Source organism: Neofelis nebulosa, chromosome 14 (genome assembly GCF_028018385.1).
Source record: "Neofelis nebulosa isolate mNeoNeb1 chromosome 14, mNeoNeb1.pri, whole genome shotgun sequence".
NCBI lineage: Eukaryota > Metazoa > Chordata > Mammalia > Carnivora > Felidae > Neofelis > Neofelis nebulosa.
The window spans coordinates 79,556,820-79,575,572 of record NC_080795.1 but is presented as its reverse complement, the minus strand read 5'-3'; the positions used below and the strand labels follow the sequence as shown (position 1 = coordinate 79,575,572).

At 55.0% G+C, this 18,753-nt stretch overlaps 1 protein-coding gene across 1 annotated transcript in view; it reads left to right on the top strand.

Annotated features, from left to right (window-relative positions):
- The window catches only part of KCNK9 (potassium two pore domain channel subfamily K member 9), a 74,290-nt gene extending 61,691 nt beyond the window's left edge, over positions 1 to 12,599 (top strand). Inside the window, exon 2 of the mRNA XM_058699181.1 lies at positions 11,645 to 12,599. Within this exon, the coding sequence (XP_058555164.1) occupies positions 11,645 to 12,486 (842 nt within the window). The 3' untranslated portion in view covers positions 12,487 to 12,599. The remainder of the gene's footprint in view (positions 1 to 11,644) is intronic.
- The last annotated feature ends 6,154 nt before the right edge of the window (positions 12,600 to 18,753 follow it).

Below are 18,753 nucleotides of genomic sequence, written 5' to 3'. Positions count from 1 at the left end.
GGTCGCTGAGCGGAGCGGCCCCGGCCGGCCCCGGGGAGGGCCAGACCGGGAGGATGGGGACATGGCTTCCGCCAGTCCCCGCCCCACGCGCGCTTCCCTGTCCCCTGGAGGGGGCGCCCCTGCAGGAACAAGCTTGCCTGGTGGGTGGTCGGCACTAGCCTCTCCCAGCCCTAGCCCTGTAGCCCCGGCTTCTGTGCTTCCGGCTTAGGGTATTCGAGTGGGCGGGGCTGACCTTGACCTCGTCCTGCCCCAGGTGTCAGAGCTGCCCCCCACTGCCACCCCTCCCCCCCGTGGGTGCCTCATCAGAGCCTGGCGGCCCAGCAAGGCGGGTGCATCGCCATGTATCTCGTGGCAGGAGGGAGCGGGCTGGGCCACTGCCTGCCCCACGGCCTGGTTCACCCTCCCCTCTGGGGCAGGCCTGGGCCTCCGACCCTGGTCCAGGTCCTTTGCTCTGACTCTGCCCGCCAGGCTGTGCTGTCAGAGCGCCTGCCAGGGGGGGCCTTGTGTTGGAGGAGGTGGCCCGTGGCTGGTTCAGGATGGACGCCTGTCACCTGCGTCCAGAGGCCCGAGTGGGGGTTGGTTAAGGGAGCCCACAGGACTGTGATGAGGCTTGGGGGTGGAGGGCAGGTGTGAAGGCTGCGTCGCCCCTGCACCCCCAGGAGGCTGGCAGGGAGGGCGGTGCTGCCCAGAGTCCGGGCTTCTCCTGGGTGCGCTCAGTCTGCCGGGGGCCCTGTGCCCAGGCCAGCTCAGCCTCTCCTCCCAGAACCCCACCGACCCCCTGGCCTCCGCCACTCCTCCCTCCCTCAGCCTCAGGGAGAAAATGGGGAGAGTTTTGCTTTAAAAATAAATAGCTTCTTTACTCTTTCCGTTGAAGTAAAATTCACGCAACATGAAATTCACATTTTAACGTGTACAATGCAGTGGCATCTGGTCCATTCGTAATCCCGTGCGATCACCACCCCTGTCTAGTTCTGGGACATTTTTATCGCCCCAGAAGAAAACCCCGGGCCCAGCAGGCAACCACCCCGTATTCTTCCCTCCCCCAGCCTCGGTCGACCGCTCACCTGCTTCCTGCCTCGTGGATTTGCCTGTTCTGGGCCCCTCGTGGAAGTGGAGTCCTACAGTATGGGCTCGGTGCCTGGCATCTTTCACCTGGCGTGATATTTCAAGGCTCATCCACATTCTACCATGTGTCAGAATATCCTTCCTCTTCAAGACCAAGTAATATTCCCTCGTGAGGGTAGACCACAGTTTGCTTGTCCGTTCATCCACGGGGGAACATTGGGGTGGTCTCTCCCTTTTGGCTGCTGTGAACATGGGCGTACGAGTGTCTAAAGACTTATTTTCGAGTCTTTGGGCTAGACATCTACAGTAGAAGTGCTGAAAATAATGTTTAAAGAATGCATTTCTTTGTTATCTGGGTCGGCGCTGAGAGCGGAGAAAGCTGTAAGGCCTGCCTCTTGCCTTCCCGCGGACTCCTGGGTGGGCACACCGCCTCCAGCAGGGCCCCCCTGGATGCACCTGCGCCCCCAAGGGCTCCCTGATGCCCACCTTGCATGGTTGTTTTGGGGACTAACGGAGACGTGCGTGTGGCCGCCCGGGCTGCTTTTCGTTCATCACTTGGGATAATAACCTGTTACTTGACCCCCCACTGGACCCTCCCAAGGTGAAGGAAACAGGGGTGGAGGTGCAGCTGGGGTCTGGGCCAGGCTTCCTGTGAGTCTGTGCGCTGAGAGGCGCTCCCTCCTGAGGGATGCCTGCAGACGAGAAGATAGGATGTCCGTCTGGCAGAGCTGTGCGAGTGGGCGCCAGGCCGACGTGCCAACTGTGGAGGCTCCCTGTGGCCAGCACGGGCTGTGCCCGCACCCAGCACCCCGCATCCAGCCTGCCCCGCCCTCGCACAGGACAGAAGAGCAGAAAGGCCGGTCAGGCACTCTGGTCAGAGATTCATGCCTTTTATAAGCTTAGACAGTGTTTTGTTTTTACATTTTAAAAGTTTTTTTTTTTTTAATGCTTTTGATTTGTTTTTGAGAGACAGAGCATAAGGGGGGGAGGGGGAGAGGGGCAGAGAGAGGAGGAGACACAGAATCCGAAGCAGGCTCCAGGCTCTGAGCTGTCAGCACAGAGCCCGACGCGGGGCTCAAATTCACGAACCACAAGATCATGACCTGAGTGGAAGTCGGACGCTTTACCGACTGAGCCACTCAGGTGCCCCTAAGCTTGTATAGTTTCCAAAAATAAATTTTCAGGTCCCCTTTTCCCCCTAAGACATAAAATGAAGGGAAACCAAAAGGGAACTATTTGGGAAATTAATAATAATCTTAAAAGTATCTGAGGGAGATGTTCTCTCATTAAATAAGACCAAATCTGCCAGATTTTCCTCCAGAGAACACAGAGTGCCAAACCTGTGAATCAGCAAATCACTGGGGCCTCCTCATGGCTCCAAGAAGGGCGAAGGGCTGGGGACTTGGAATCTGAGGGCTCTGGGCAAAGAGCCTCAGTGTTCTCATCTGTGAGATGGGTTCATGCATTCTGTGGGGGTGGAGCTCCCCATGGGGATTGTGGGAAGGGCTTCAGTCTACCCAGGAGGACTGTGCCCGCCTGGGTGTGGCTTTCCCGTCTGCGTGGCGGGAGGCAGGGCTGGCCTCAGCCCACTTGGGGAGGAGCTTCTATGGGCGATGGCACCTGTTGCTGCCTTGGGTTTGTGCATCTGTGAGACTGACTGGCTGGTGATTGCTGTCCCCTGGGCTCGTGACCGTGGAGGGTTGGTGGCAGGGAGTGACGAGTGGCGGGCTCACTGACCTCTCGTTCCCCCTGTTCCCCCACCTCTGCTTTCCAGCCTTCCGTCCTGCCCTTCTCACCTCCTTTCCCCCCATTTCTGGAGCATCACGACCTCTTGTTTTAGACAAACAGATGGTCTGTTTTGTCTCGTTTTGTTTGGCCTGTGCCATTAAAATGTTTAATTAGACACCAGTTGGATTCTACATTTACAGAATCTGTATTTCCAGCTTCTCTTTAAAAATCAGGAAGTTGGGTTGCCCTGGCCCGCGCCCTGTGGCCGGGCCCTGGAGAAGCTGCTCTTTCCGGGGACTGGGCTGTGCCTCTGGCCGCCTGCCGGCTTGCCTCGCCTCCCCCACCCGTCTGCCCTCGGACGGATCTGAGGTGCTTGTGGGAGAAGCCGTGTCAGGTGCGGGGAGAGTGACCTACAGAGGACTGCGTTGTCCATACAAAACTGTTGCTCGCTATTTTTAGTCATGCTAAGCAGTAGAGCATGTGGAGTGTTAACCAATTGCAATCAAAACACCGGCTGAAGCCAAAAGACTTATTGGGGAACAGGCTGGACCGTCTGTGAGCTGGGCTCAGACACGGGTGCAATGATCTGCCCGGTCTCTCTGGTCAGGGATTTCTCCTCTGCGGTTGCACCCATCCTCATGGTGCCAAAATTACTTCAGCGGCTCCGGACATCACGCTCTGGCACCCTACTAGTCTGGCGGGACAGAGCCAAAGGCTCATTGGTTCGGGGGGGCTCGGCTAGCCACCCAATCAGAGCCCACAAGAAGCACCGGACCCTCTCAGGGGTTGAACGGAGACCTGCGCATGAGCCCAGCCCAGGCGGTGGTACCCAGCTCTGTTACGTTGCAGGAAGGCAGAGCCGACTTGGGGAAGCTGCGGGAAGGACGTCCCTCTCGGATGGAAGAATGGATGTGGACAAGCTTTGTGGACAGGCAGGGCCCCGGAGACAGAACTCACTTAACACAGTGATGCATCCTTCTAAACTCCAAGTGCCTCCCCCGTGCCACACTCTGGGATCACAGAGGTGAGTCAGGAGTGGGCAGAACTGTCCTCAGAGCTCACCTTTGTAAACTGTAAGGTGCCGTGTAACCGCAAGGGACTGCTTCCCTCTACGTTCCCCCGTTACAGAGAGAAAGCTCAGGCTTCGAGGGTCTAGGTGGCTTTCCCAAGGTCATGGTCAGTAAGTGGCAGACCTTGGGACCTGCTGATCCTACCCAGGAACCTCCTGAGAACCCGTCCTGCCCACTCTCCACCCCCTGGTCGCCCATGAGTCATTTTCCTTTTTGGTGTTAGCAGACACCTGGGTCTTAATAATCATGCGGCCCTCACTGGGGGCTTGAGCAAGGCCAGCTTCGTGGGAGGGTGCAGGAGTGAAACGCATGTTGCACACAGAGGTAGGGGAGCCAGCCGGGAAGCACAGGGGGCTGAGGGCGGCCCCCCTCCCCGGCACCTCCCTGAGTCATTCTTTAATGCAATGTATGCCTATTTTAATTCCTATCGGCACAAAAACCTTGTTTGTCCTTTATAAACATTTCATTCTCCTCCGGTAGCAAGTTTCCCACTACCCAAGGCCCGTGGAGCCATCTCCCTCCCTGTGTGGGGCAGTCTGTCCCCAGCCCGGGCAGCTGTGGGCTGGAGCTGACAGCCCCCATCGCCCTCACCCAGCACCTGCCTGTGATGGCTCAGGGAGCAGCCCAGCCCAGCCCCCCTGAACTTGACAGAAGAGACTGAGGGTACCTGGGGAGGGAGGGTGACCATCCAGAGTCGGGGCTCCAACATGAATTGGCCCCATGCCGGGGGCCAGTCTCGCCCATTGCCGTGTCCTGGAGTGGAATTCTGGCCAAGGGATCAGGGCAGGCTTCAGGGAGGGGCAGTCCCCAGCAGGAAGTTTTGCAAACTGTGAGGTGCTGTGCAAGCCTGAGGAAGTCATTTAGGCCAGCTGTTGATGGGCCTAGATTTCCAGGGAGCTAAGGGAGCCACAAAGAGTTCTTGAGCACCAGAGTGCCAGGAGGAAGGCAGCTCTGTGACCCACACTGTCTGGCTGCCTTACTTACTTTTCACAGTGGGGAGAGCCTGCCGGACCCTCACGGCACCTTTAATGAATCACTGCCGGGAACAGGGGCCAGGTCTGGGAAACTTCTTGTATCTAGTGACTGTCAACTTCTGGAAAGTCTAGTAGGAGCCAGCGAGGAGCACAAGGCATCTTGGAAGGCAGGGCTGCCTTCTAGCCACAGCTGGTTCTTCAGGGAGCCCCAGACCCAACAGAAATGATGAGTGTTATTACCCTCTTCCCTGCATCTTTCCCCTCCGGAAAGCTGGCGCCTATTCATTTTATTTGTTAGCCAGCTGCAGCCGGGAGACGCAGGCGTCTTCTCTGCAAAGCCTCTCCCGGGACAGATCAAGGAGACCCAGGAAGTATATTAAAGAGGCCATGAAATCAGGCTGGATGATGCAGTGTCTTGGGCAAAGCTGCCCCCAGCCGTGCTGGGCTCGGGATTGGCCAGGACTCCAGGCAGGGCCCCGGGGACAGAAATCATTTACCCAGTGATGCATCCTTCTAAACTCCAAGTGCCTCCCCCGTGCCACACTCTGGGATCACAGAGGTGAGTCAGGAGTGGGCAGTACTGTCCTCAGAGCTCACAGTCTGGCCAGAGGGCAGTGGAAGGGAGGGAGGCCAGGACCCCCTGCCCGTGGCCTGGCCCACAGCAGCCCAGCTGTGACTCTCCACCAGGGCAGGTCAGTGTCTGTGGGTGAGAGGGGAGTACAGTCGGGGTGGTGATGGCCTGGTGTGTGGAGTGGGGGGGTGACCTGCCTGCCCCTGGGCCTCGCTTTGCCTCTCTGATCGTGGGGAGGGTGATATGAGCCTTTTCCAGGGTCACTCCGCGCATGCCTCGTAACGAATAGCCTTGTGGCTCTTACGACCCTCCAGCCCCCTCCAGGCTTAGCAAGTAGGTGCTCTCCTGGGGGTGGGGGTTCACATGCTAGAACCTGGGGCAGGACACGGGGCATGGGTCTTCCTTCCCATTCTCCCAAGCCTTCTTCACCACACACACCCACGTTGGCCCTGCCCTCCCTCACCCCCTGCCCTGTCCTTAGCGCTCCTGATGGGCTCAGGCCCTGCCACCTGCTGACAGAGAGCTCCCAGGCCCGGGGAGGGGCACTGACTGGTGAGAGCGAGATGGCCTGACGCACTGAGTGAGGTCCGAACGCCACGGAGGTGGGCAGCCTGAGCAGTCTGCAGCCACCTCTCCTCCCGGCAAACTCCTATTTACCCATCAAAACCCTGGAGGCTGCGTCCAGGCAGTGACTGCAGGCTGATGTCCCCGTCTGACTTGGGTCCTTCCTCTGTGCTTCCCCTGCTTCCGGCATGGGCCTCGTGCTAGAACTTTGCACCCGGCAGAGCAGATGATTCTGACACTGCTCACCTCCCTGGAGTTGGCAGTCAGGTCTGTCTTCCTCTCTGATTCTCCAGCAGCCCACACAGGGCCGGGCCTGAACTGGGGAGGGCCGTAGCTGCAGTTCAACCCATGCCCTCCCCGCCCACCACTTCCTGGGCCCTACGCAACGGCCCTGCCTTAGCCAGTGCGCTAAGCTGGGTCTCAGGTGCCGGGGTCCCTCTGACGAGGACTCTGCTGCCTCATGGCACCGGGGTCCCTTGAATTCGATTCCAATCTGTGTCTTTGTCAGCTCCTGTGCTGGGCCAGGAACCCTTGAGCCTCTACAGCGTGGGGACTGGACTCGACCCGGGGCCACTCAGCTCTTTCCTGGCCAGCCCCAGGCACCCCATGGCACCGCACAAACACCGTAGATGGCGGGGGGTGGGGGGTAGAGCCTTGGCAGTGGTCGGGAGGCTAAGGCTACAGCAGGTGCTATCTGCTGGGGGTGAGGACGCGGCAAGGACTGGGGAGGGGAGGATGGGTTACCTCCTCAGACGGACTCACGGGTGACTCGTCGGAGCTTCAGCGCCCGGGAACTCGGGGAGCGTGGTGTTTGGGGTGCAGCACCGGGGGCAGCTTTTCAGGCTGTGCGCTGTCCTTGTGAGCAGGCCCCAGGGCTGGCCCCACAGCCAGCAGCCACCCAAGCAGCCTGTCATGGCCAGCGCTGGGGCCACAAGCAAGTCCGTCCCTGACTCTGCACACGTGGAAAAGTCTGTGGGAGGCACGGCCGGGTGCAGACGGACAGCATGAGCGGCTGTGCCCCTGTGCACAGGGAGGTTTGCACTTAGTAGTGCATGCTCCGGCTCGTCAGCTCTGGGTGACGGTCAGCGCTGGTCACCTGCAGGGCTGGGGAATGATGACCCCGTCTCTCCAGGGCGGCCACAAGCTGGTCTACTGTCCCCTTTTCAGCCTCCTCTTCTACGTTCATCTAGTGAACTCAGTGACCCTGCAGAGGTCACAGGCCCGCAGCCCAGAGGCAGGCACCGGATACCTGGTGTTGGTAGCTCTTCTGGGCCCTGTGCATGCCTCCTGAATGCCGTGTCAATCATTTTTTGACACTGCTTTGCCAGAAGGATGGGTTATTCATATGGTGGGGGGAGGGGATGGGCAGTGTAGTCCTCGGTGGGATTTCTGACGTTATGTTGCCTCTGCAGGGCCCAGAGGTGGAGGGGGAACTGGCCCGGGTGCGTGGGGTGCGTGGGGAGCGTGGGGACTTAGTGGGAAAGCCTGGACGGGGATGTGGCTCCTGAGCTGCCAGGACTGGTTCTAAACAGGGGTCGGGGGACAGGAGATGATCAAGGAGGACAGGGGCGGCTCAGCCTGGAGGTCCTCGGTGGCCTGGACACCCATCTGCCCTCAACTTCCCGGGACCCATCATGCCAGGCATTGGGCAGGGCCCTGGGCCCAGGCTGGCTGACTAGAGCCCCTTGGGAGATTTTGGGAGAAGTCCCTGTGGATCCCCCATGACAAGCACAGGTCCTGGTGCGCAGTCACCAGTCTGGACAGAAAACACAAGAATCGTTGAATGAATATGGCACCCAACCCAGGGAGGCTGGGGTGCACTCGTTCACACATGGACGGAAAACCCCGTCTTTCAGGCCCTGAACTGTCACACAGGTTCCGTGAGACCGCAGAGATTTATGCCTCGTTCTCTGGGGAAGGAGCAATGGCCTTCCCAACGTCTGGCACACATGCTCTCCTTTCCTCTCGTACGTGTAACTCATAAATCGCGTGGATGCTGTTGAATTTCAAATCCTTGCATGTAATCCCTGCAGCATATACAGGAACAGGGTGTACCCGTCCTGTGCATTGAGCGGCTCTACACGCACATATTGCACAGACAGAACGTGTCCTTGAACGCGGGTGTGCTAGGAATATAGCGTATGTGCCTTTTGGGTATCGGTGTAATGTAGGTGGTTATGGGTCCCGTTCCACGTACACGTGGTCATTCTACCCACACGTTCACGCTGGTCACAAAGTTCCCCTCTGTGCTGTGGACGTCCTGTGTGATGTGCCCGTAGACGCTGCCCTTGTGTGTTCCACAGATAGCTTGTGTGTACTTTACATGCACACGTGGTTATTTGTACACCTGGTTGTAGTGTTGTGTCACAGCAGAGACAGGAAGCGGGTCCGGTGGAGAATACACGCGGTGTGTCGGTTGGGGCCTGTGCAGGAAGCAGCACTCCCAGTTCGAGCAATCAATTAATGGGCTGTTTATAGACTCTTCTGGAAAGGGTGAGTCTGGCAGAGGGAAAGCCACCAGGGAGGGCGTGGCTCCCTGGCAGGGTGCGGTCCGCGTTGCTGGGACGGTGGAGAGTGGCTCGAGGCTGTGAGGCTGCTGGCAGGTGAGGCTCATGACCAAGGTCCTGGTCGTCTTCTGGCCTCCTGGCGACCTAACTGGAAGCCAGACAGCAGGGTGTTGAAGAGGTCCTGCCTGGCTGTCTCCTCCTCGGAAGGTCCTGCCCTCTGGGGGCATCCATCTCCCACCCTCGGCGACACCTGCACCTGACTGCTGTGTGTCACCACTGTTATGGAGCAGCGGGATACGCCGTGGGGGCGCCAGAATGAGGAAGTGCTTTCCTTATGCAGCAGGACAGATGGCCCGAGAACTGAACCACCCTGCCACGGGCTTGGGGCTGCTGTTCCCCGGGGCCACGTGAAGGAAACGGCTTCTGACCATCACTGCTGACAGGTGTGGGTGGGGCCCGGGAACCCCATGAGCAGCTTTTGACCCAGCAGATGCATCATTGGTCTCCTGTAGTAAATAGATTGCATCCAGAGCCATCAGCTAACATCACCACCTTTCTACGTGTCCAACAATCTACTGTTTCCCCACCATCCATCTGGCTTTGGTATCTGCCACGCAGGTGAGCTATATGGAGACATAGTGGGACTCCCACCCCTACGTTTTGTATAAATATAAACCCACTTGTTTACCGAGATGTGCCTCATTCTTTCCTGAAGACCTAAGCCTCCATCTGGTACCCTTTCCCTCTAGGAAGAAATTGTGCCGTGCAGATCTACTGGGAACAAGTTTTCTTTCATGTTGAAACGTGCTTTGACTTCATCCTTTAGAATTATTTTTGTTATTTTATTTTTGAGAGAGAGTAAGCAGGGGAGGGGCAGAGGGAGAGGGGGACAGAGGATGTGAAACAGGCTCTGTGCTGACTGTGGAAAGCCCGGTGTGGGGCTCGAACTCATGAACCGTGAGATCATGAACTGAGCCGAAGTCGGACGCTTAACTGATGGAGCCACCCTGGTGTCCCTTGACGTCACTCTTAAATGCTGTTTTCTGTGGATGCACAATTCCAAGTTACCAGTCTTTTTTTGTTTGTTTCAAGCTCCATAAAGATGTTCGTTCACGGTTTCCTGGCTCCTATTGCTTATGATTAGAAGGAGGAGTATTGAGATGGTTTTCCGTGTGATGTCTTGTTTCTTTCTGGCTGCCTTCAAGACTTCTCTCTCTGGTTTTTAGCAGTTTGGCTCTGATGGCTGGTTTTCTTTGTAGTTCTCACGCTTGGAGTTCACTGGGCTTCTTGAATCTGTAAATCTGTGTCTTTCACCAAATTTGGTCCATTTTGGCTATTCACTTTTTTTTTTTTTTTTTTTTTTGGTCTTGCTGGGATGCCTTTTGATATTTTCCTAAAGGTCTCTGAGGCTTTGAGAATTTATTTTTAATCTGCTTTTGCTCTGTTCTTCAGGTTGGATTTCTGTTACTATCTTGGTTGCTCTCCCCCCTCGGCTTTCTCTTTCCCAGTTTAGCCTTTCTGGCCTGACTCCAACTTTGTCCTGTCATTTTCCCTCTTGTGCAAGGACGATGGGGTTTCTGAGGGGTTGGAGCTCCGTGCTGGCCCAGTGGGATTGAGGGCCAGAGAGGATGAAGAGAAGGCGCCCTGGAGGCAAGCATAGGGGCCACTGCTCTAGCAAGATTAGGGCCCTTGGGGCAGGTAGGGCATGCACAGATTCACACCAGGGGAGAGACAGACAAGCTGACCCTAAGTGATGTGGCCCTGGTAGAGAGCTGGGGGCTTGAGTAGTCAGACTGTTTCCTAGGGGGGAGAAGGGGCAGGTGGAGGTCTGGGGGCCTGGTTGGTCCCTACGGAGGTACCAGGCCCTGACTAGGTGCTGACTCAGCAGATCTGCACAACGCAGTCCCAGTGGGGACTGGGACTTGCATGGGATGATAGTAACACGAAGAAACCAGGGTTGGTGCCCAAGATAGTGTACATGATTAAAGAGCTATGGGCCCATAATGGCTCGGGGTAACATCAGGGAAGCCTTTCTTGATGGGGCAGGATTTGACGTGTGGAAGGTCTCAGTCTAAATACCGCCCCATGATTCAGGGTTTGTTTGTTTCCTGGACAGTATTAGTTCCAGAATTTGAACTAGAGCCTCCTGAGTCTCATGTTCTTTCTGCCATATTGTGCGGACCCTATCCTGGCTCTCACATGATCACTAACTAGCTGAATGACCCTGGCAGGTACCTTCACCCTTCAAGCACTGATGTGAGGAAGATACAGCTCAACTCTGTAAAGTTGACACGGGATGGATGAAGTTGCATGAAGAGTTTGAGAAGCACTTACACATGGGAGGTCTGGAAGGAGTATTTGGTCCCCTCGTTCCTGAGAAGCCCCCATTCACACAGTGGCACAATGTTATTCCTTCATTTGTTCAATATTCTACCTGCTACCTATCACCTTGGGTGGGTGGGTGGGGGGGGGTGCGGGGATCCAACAAAGCGGATACGAGTCTTTGCTATCATGGTGTGTATATTCCACTCTGCAATGACTCCTCTTGTCAACACCTCTGCCTTATTCTTGGTGCCTGAAAACTCTGGGCTCAAATCCCAGCTCTGAAGAGATCAAGTTATCCTGCTATTAAGTAACTGACTCAGTTTTCCCGCCCTTGGTGTTGGACTCGTCGTGCCGGGTTTGGAAGGCTCTTAGGAGGTCAGAACGAGGCACCGTAGGACCAGGACTCAGCAGAGAGGCAGCAGCACTGGTGTTGCATGGTGGGCATATGTGTTATTCTCCCTTGGGCTCACTCCTCCTGCAAGTCTTCTCGTTAGTGAGTGTGCGGCTTTTCCTTTTCAAGCTTTGCTTTGCTCTAAGAGGAGCAGGGAAAGGCCCTCCGCACCCCTCTGAACGGCCCCAGATGAACCGCCCCAAGTCCCCCCCCCCCACCCCACCCCTGAATTGCAAAGGACCCTTGACTGATTCTTCCTTGTTCGTCTCCCCACCTCTCCCGGCCTCCAGCGACCTCTCTTGCCCGGCTCGCCCTTGTCCTCCTCCCTCCCTCCCTGTCTGTCCCAGCCCCACCCCCACCCCAACGGAGATGCCCAAGTGCGACCCCACCCCAGAGCTCACGGGGCCTCTCCTCACGCCTTCTCCCTGTTTTCTCACCCCTCCCCTCAGGTTATGGGCACGCGGCCCCGGGCACCGACGCGGGCAAGGCCTTCTGCATGTTCTACGCGGTGCTGGGCATCCCGCTGACACTGGTCATGTTCCAGAGCCTGGGCGAGCGGATGAACACCTTTGTGCGCTACCTGCTGAAGCGTATCAAGAGGTGCTGCGGGATGCGCAACACGGAGGTGTCCATGGAGAACATGGTGACCGTGGGCTTCTTCTCCTGCATGGGGACGCTGTGCATCGGCGCGGCCGCGTTCTCCCAGTGCGAGGAGTGGAGTTTTTTCCACGCCTATTACTACTGTTTCATCACGTTGACTACCATCGGGTTCGGGGACTACGTGGCCCTGCAGACCAAGGGCGCCCTGCAGAAGAAGCCGCTCTACGTGGCCTTCAGCTTCATGTACATCCTGGTGGGGCTGACGGTCATCGGCGCCTTCCTCAACCTGGTGGTCCTCAGGTTCTTGACCATGAACAGCGAGGACGAGCGACGGGACGCCGAGGAGAGGGCGTCCCTGGCCGGGAACCGCAACAGCATGGTCATCCACATCCCCGAGGAGGCGCGGCAGGGCCGGCCCCGCTACAAGGCGGACGCGCCGGACCAGCAGTACGTGTGCTCCTGCACCTGCTACCGCCCGCAGGAGTACGGGGGCCGCCCGGCCGCCCAGCAGAACTCCTTCAGCGCCAAGCTCGCCCCCCACTACTTCCACTCCATCTCGTACAAGATCGAGGAGATCTCACCGAGCACGTTGAAAAACAGCCTCTTCCCCTCGCCCATCAGCTCCACCTCCCCCGGGTTACACAGCTTTACCGACAACCACAGGCTGATGCGACGGCGGAAGTCCGTTTAGGGTGCGGGGCGTGCCGGGCAGGCGGGAAAAGTCGCTTGTCCTCCTTGACGTCAAGTGCCACCGGCCCACCTCGTCTTTTCGTTCTCATTTATTCGTTCCGGGCATCCTTGGTTGTGATGGTCATCGTCACGATTACCTTCCTTCCTTCCTTTCCCCTCCCCCCCCACCCCCCCAGGTTTCACGTCCTCCCCCACTGCCCCCGGCGAGACAGAGCAGGCCCAAGGGGAGAGAAAGGCCCGACTCCCTCTGAGACTCGCGTCTGAGCATGAAGCATGGATTCCTTCTTCCCTTCCTCCCTTCCTTCCTTCCTTCCCAGCGAAGAATGCCTTACACCCCTCCCCAGCCTGCCCCACCTCTGGGGTGGCTCTCCCAGGACAGGTGTCAGACCAAGACCACCAGGCAGAGCTGAGAGAATATACCCGACCCAAAGTTGCCCCCCAGGCTGCCAGCCGGCCAGGGACCACCGACGTGCTGTCTGCCCTAACTTCCTCCCTCTCGTCCTCCCGAGCACTGGGTGGGTGTGCGTGCGCGGATGGTGTGTGAGTGAGTGCACACGCCCGTGTACCCGTGTGTGTGTGTGTGTGTGTGTGTGTATCGTGCAACAAAGTGGAAAGTGGCAGGTATTAATTTTTCTTTTCCACGACACAGTTCTGTTAAGAACCTGCTTTCAGCTGCTTCCAAACAAAAACGGGAAAACAAAACCCACGAGGCTTTTGATTTACCATTCTGCCAAATCAAGCATGCTCCATAAGCAGGCTCGATCCCAGATGTGTCATGACCATATTCTTTAGACGCTACGTTCTAAATTATATTAACTTCTTTTTCGGGGTGGGTGGGAAAGAAGATACGGATCATCTTAGCTTGCCAGTTCAAAAATTTTTAAAAGCATGCACTTTGTTAAAACTGGTATGCATTATCAACGCAAGAAAACAAAACTAGCAGCAGAATTAATCAAAAGCCAAGAATAATACGAATTAAAGACATTTTTAATTTTATCATCTCCAGTTCCAACAATTTACCGCACCACTGGAAGCGTCAGGGGAAACTGGAAAATTGTTGGAACCTCAGAGTATCTATTTTGTTATTTCCCTCTCGCTTACATGGTGGTGATGGTGGTTTATGCAGCATCGATCTGCATAAGTAAGAATCACAGTGTGGGATGCTTGGATGAGAATGGGTATTCGTGGATGTGGTTTCTTTTCCTAATAAAAAATGACAGGGCATTCCTTGTTTAAAATATATATATATATATGTATGTAGTTCAAGAAAGACAGTCTCTAATTGCATTTGATTTGTAAATAAGGGCAAGTCTGTGTTGGTCTCAGGAAGCATTTGGAGGTAAGGGTGGTGTCTTGGCCTGTTGGGAACTTGTCGATCTCCGGGGATGGTTTTCCTGAGTAGTGGAGAAATTCCTCCCCACCCTCCCTTTAGATGGCTCAATGGGAAGGCCTGTTAGTCTCCTGGGGACAGCTAGGTTATTGAATATGGCATGTTGCAGGCCTTTTCAATGACAGGAGTAAAGGAAAGTCTGGTGCCTTTCATTTGCCTGGTCACCACCCCTGTCATTTGTAAAACTCACCTATCCTCTCATGGCTTCTACATAAACTCAAAGGTCATGGCTCTTGGATAGAAAAGGGCTTTAACTGCTTTGCCCAGAAGCAGCAGTGGGAGCCCCCGTGGGATCTCCCAGAGGGAGGATCTCCCTAGAAGGAGTGGACCTTCAAGCTTCCTGAAAGGAGAGGGCACTAAATGCCACCAGTCCCAAGCACCTGGGCCATTGGACTGAAATGCAGCAGTCAAGGCTCCTCCAAAGAGGCAGATACTGTAGTGCTTACGTCACATGTTGAAAATGGCACCTGCATCAGGACACAGAGCCTGAGGAAGGGGTCTGGGAACCACAGCTTCTCGAGGCCAGAATAGACCATTCTCAACCTTCAAGGTTGTCTCGATTCACTCATTTTGAATAGATGCATATTTTAGGGATAAAAATCTGTCCAGAAAATAGAAGCAGTTAATTTTTTTTTCCATCGGAAGAAATTTTTGGTGATAGGGGGTCACGGGTATGAAAATACTAGCCCATCCTTGCAAAGTGCTTCATGTATTGGAGGAGTCCGCTTAGAAGAAGTGTGAGAGGTGTGTCCTCAGATGGGGGTAGGATCGTCTTTGATCTAGAGAGGAAACTGAGGTACTGAGACGGTGAGTGGTTTGCTCAATGTCCCAGAGCTGTTCTTGGTCCAGGAAGCAGACCCTGCCACACCACGGTGTCCTCGTTAGGCCCTCTACTGAGGGCACCTGCCTTTCTGTCCACAGGTAGGTGCACCAGGACCCTGGAGTCAGAGGAGCATGGGCTCAACTCTTCATTCAGAGCTGGTTTCCTGACTCAAATACCCATTTAAAGTGGCCTTCTACTTAAATGCCTCCAGTGACAGAGAGCTCCTCCTTTCCTGGGGAGATTGGGAAAACATTCCGTATTCTATATTTCCACAGAGTTGACTGTTCTGTATAGGATTAAGGATCATAGGATGGAGTTTTTGCTGTTCAGTGATGACCACCAACTTAAATATTGGAAGCAGCATGGAACCTGTCCTGCCATATCCCTCTTATTTCTCTGTCCTTGGCGACTGTTCAGCCCTCTGAAGGACAATCAGTGAGTCTTCTCTTCCAAAGTTAAACATCCTTGTTCATGCTTGGTATATTGAGGGGACAGAGGGGAACCTAGCTTTGCTTCTTTTGTGACAGCCATCTCTTTCTTAGGTGATGGCCCAGTGGTTCGCTACCGTGGTCTCTGGCCAAGGAGTTCTCCATGCGCACCAATGAGGTGCTCTCTTGGGGACAGTGAGTCAAGGGCCTCCAGGGTCCTTCTCTTCCAATAAAATGGGTCTGAGGAATCTCCATCTAGGGCTTGGACACCTGAGACCTGCTCAGTCAGCACAAGAATCCTCAAAAAGCCAAGAGGAAGCTTAGTCTGAGTCACCTCACCAAGATCCCTCATTTTTCGGGGGGTGGGGGAGGAGTTGAGGTGCAGAAAGAGTGAGCTGGCATCACAGGTCAGCCAGCCAGGCCCTTGGTCTTCTTGTGGATTTCCCCTGCTTTCTTCCTGGCTCTTCGGTCACTGCTGTTGCTTATACGTCCAAGGTCCCTCAGCACCTCAAGGAGTCTCTGTTCCTCCCTCTCATGCCTGGCGACTTCTTTCCGGAGTCAGGCTTCTCACACCCTTCCAGGTAGCAGTGCCCACTCGGCGAAGGGGAGAAGTCACAGGAGTTTGGAGGCAGGCTTCAGCTTCAGTTAGGGTGAGCTGAGAAGAGCTGCATTCCACCTGAATCACAGGGGGACTGGCTGGCCACCCAGTTCTAGATGCAGGGTCTAAAAGTCAACATGCCTTGTAGATCCTTCAAGAGCTTTTGGACTCTTGCTCGAACGTTTTCCGCCTAGGAGATCTCAATCCATCCACTCCACCAAAGACAGGAGGGTGGGCAGTGGCCCTGATCGTCCCAAACAGGTCTGGGTGCTTTCTAGAGACCTTCCCTGTTTCCCTCTTCACCACACCCTTGCTGGGTGGAAGGTGCTATCACACCATGGGACTGTTAGACTCTCATTTACCTCAGAGTGAACCCACTGCCTGGGTTTTTGAGATGCCTGGTTAGCCCCAGAGCTGGGATCTGGTCTCTTCCCACCCACACCCCTTTGTCTTGAAACCCAGGCAGCAAACTCTTCAGTGCAGTCAGCTGCCCGGTGCTCCCTGCAGCATCTGTTGTGCTCCTGCCGTGCATCACTGATGGGGAAGAGCTGCCTGCACTGGGCATGATCACAGCAGGTCATTTGCAGCCCAAAGATCCCCACAGGGAGAAGAAATGGATGGACCCAGGCTGTTGGCCAGGAGGCCCGCCTTTGCAGGTGCTAAAACCCCATCCGTAAAAAGGGGAGGGTGACTGCAGAACCTTGGCTGTTTCTTCTCTGCACAAGGGGCCTTGAGTGGGGAACCGTCTGGACAGTAACTCAGAAATCCACCAATAAGTCTAGGAGGTCGTTTTTCTCTGCCTCACCTAGATCTGAAAGCCTTGTGGATCCTGATTCCTAGCAACAATCACTAGCAGCTGGAAGGAACGGGTTAGAGGTGTTCACTGTGTGTGCACATTGACTTGGAGAGGGAGGTAAGAGCACAGATGATCAGAGGAGGAAAGCCACCCACCACTGAGGTCTATGGCCCTATTTCTTTACGCAGTCTTTTTAAATAATTGGCCCTAATTAAGATACCAGTTACGGGCATCCACAGAGGTGTGAGGTCTGAGGCCTGTGTTGGAATGCATCCATTCTACTAGTGTGACAGGTACCACCTTCTGAAGTGCTCCAAGAGGGGTGTCAGACTGGGCGCGTGTCACGTGCAGGCCTGCTGTTGGGGCTCTGATGTGGGTTTCCTCCAGTAATGGCTTGTGTGGGACTCTAGACGCCTCCCAGTAGAGGAAGGGTTGGCAGGGTGGGGACCTGGTGCATACCTGCTGCTTCGCTGGGCCCCCAGAAGTCATAGGACCTTCCCAGACCTCTTACTGTCCCATAACACGACGGGACAGCTTGGGTGGGATTGATGAGCACTTAGCACAAAATGAATTTGACCCATGAAGACATGTGCCCTGGGTGCCCCCATCAATGGGCATATTTGAAGGTCGGGACACCAGAAAGAATACCAACAGCGATTTGGTTTGGCAGGGTGCTGGGGAGACAGGGACATGTGGTGACACCGAGAACAGAGGTCATCACGTGAACCAGGACCCGTGCGTTCTGGGTTCCCCAGAGCCCTGGGCAGAAATCCATCTTGACTGCACACCTTGGTAGGCGCTGGTGTTGGGGGGTGGGGCGGGGCGGGGCGGGGCGGGGCGGGGGGAGATCTTGTTTGCATGATTCTCCCCACCGACTCTGTTTTGAAAGTTCCAGATTAAAGTTGAGAGAACAGTATGATGAATTTCCGTATACCTATCACCCAGACTCCCCAGTGTTTGGTACTTTGTGACATTTGCTTACCTCTCCCACCCTTCCCATGCCCTCATGCCCATGCTGAGGTATGTGGAGAATGAAGTGGGGTCTGGAACATTTAGGTGGATCAGCCAAAGAAAAAATTGCTGATCTCCCGGGAACAAGAGCATTGTCCTAGAGAACAGTGCTCTTAACACCTTAGGAAAGTTAGCATTCGTACAATAATAATATCTCAAATACAGCATCCACATTTCCCCGATTGTCCCAGAAATGTCCTCCGGAGCTTTCTTGTGAGTCGGACAGACAGCCCAAGGTCACGTTCCATGTTGCCTGTCTGGTTGGCCCAGATTTGCCCAATCTAGGACATTCTTCCTCACCATTTTTGTCTTTCGGGAGATTGCCATTTTGAAGAGTCCAGGCCAGTTGTCTTGGGGAACGGACACATGGTCTGCTTCCGTCTGCTGGTTTACTCAGGTTAGGGAATTTTAGGCAAGAAAACACTGGAGATGTGTAGCCATGATTAATGCATTTGAGGTGTTTGGCTCTCTTGAGACCTCTGTGATTACCCCTCTCATTGTAGAAAGATAAGTCACATTAAACGTGGTTCTCTTGTGTTGGTGAGACTAGTGGAAGCTTCTGGAGGTGTCCATGAGTCCCTGGATACCAAAGCCCAACACCGCCCTGCTATTTCTGACTTCTGACACGGAGCTCTTTGCTGTGCTGTGGGAACACCAGCCATCTTTTCCCTAAACATCTGTAGGGGTGATCCAGCTATAAATACACATGAAGCACAGAGATCTGCTTTTATCGATTTCAAAGCTGGCTGGCAGGTAGAACCCAGTAGGATTGTTGTAAGGATCCTGTAAGCTAGTTAGGGTACTCTGGCACCTGATAGCTGCTCAATGAGTATTAATGATCGCTGAGCCTTTCCTATCATTAATAATCATAGAACTGTAATTGGTTTTATGGCAGTGCTCTTGGCTATTAAAGACTGTGATTCTGACCTCTGTCTTTGAGATCTTTACACCGGCAGGTTCTATAGCATGGATTTTTCGGTTCTGATACCATAAAGCAGCCTACCTGCCGTGGCTAAGTAACCTTCATTTTGATCAAGAAAATCAAGAAAACATGCCCATGCAGACTCCCACCTCTGAGCCTTTGCCCCTGCTGTTCCTGCTACCTGGAAGGTCTCCCTGCTGCTTTCCAGCATGCAGGTGGAGAAGGGGGCTTCTCCCTCATCCTTCAAAAGCCGCTCTTGACCCTTTGTCCCTTGATGGACTCAGGGATGCCTTCCTCCGG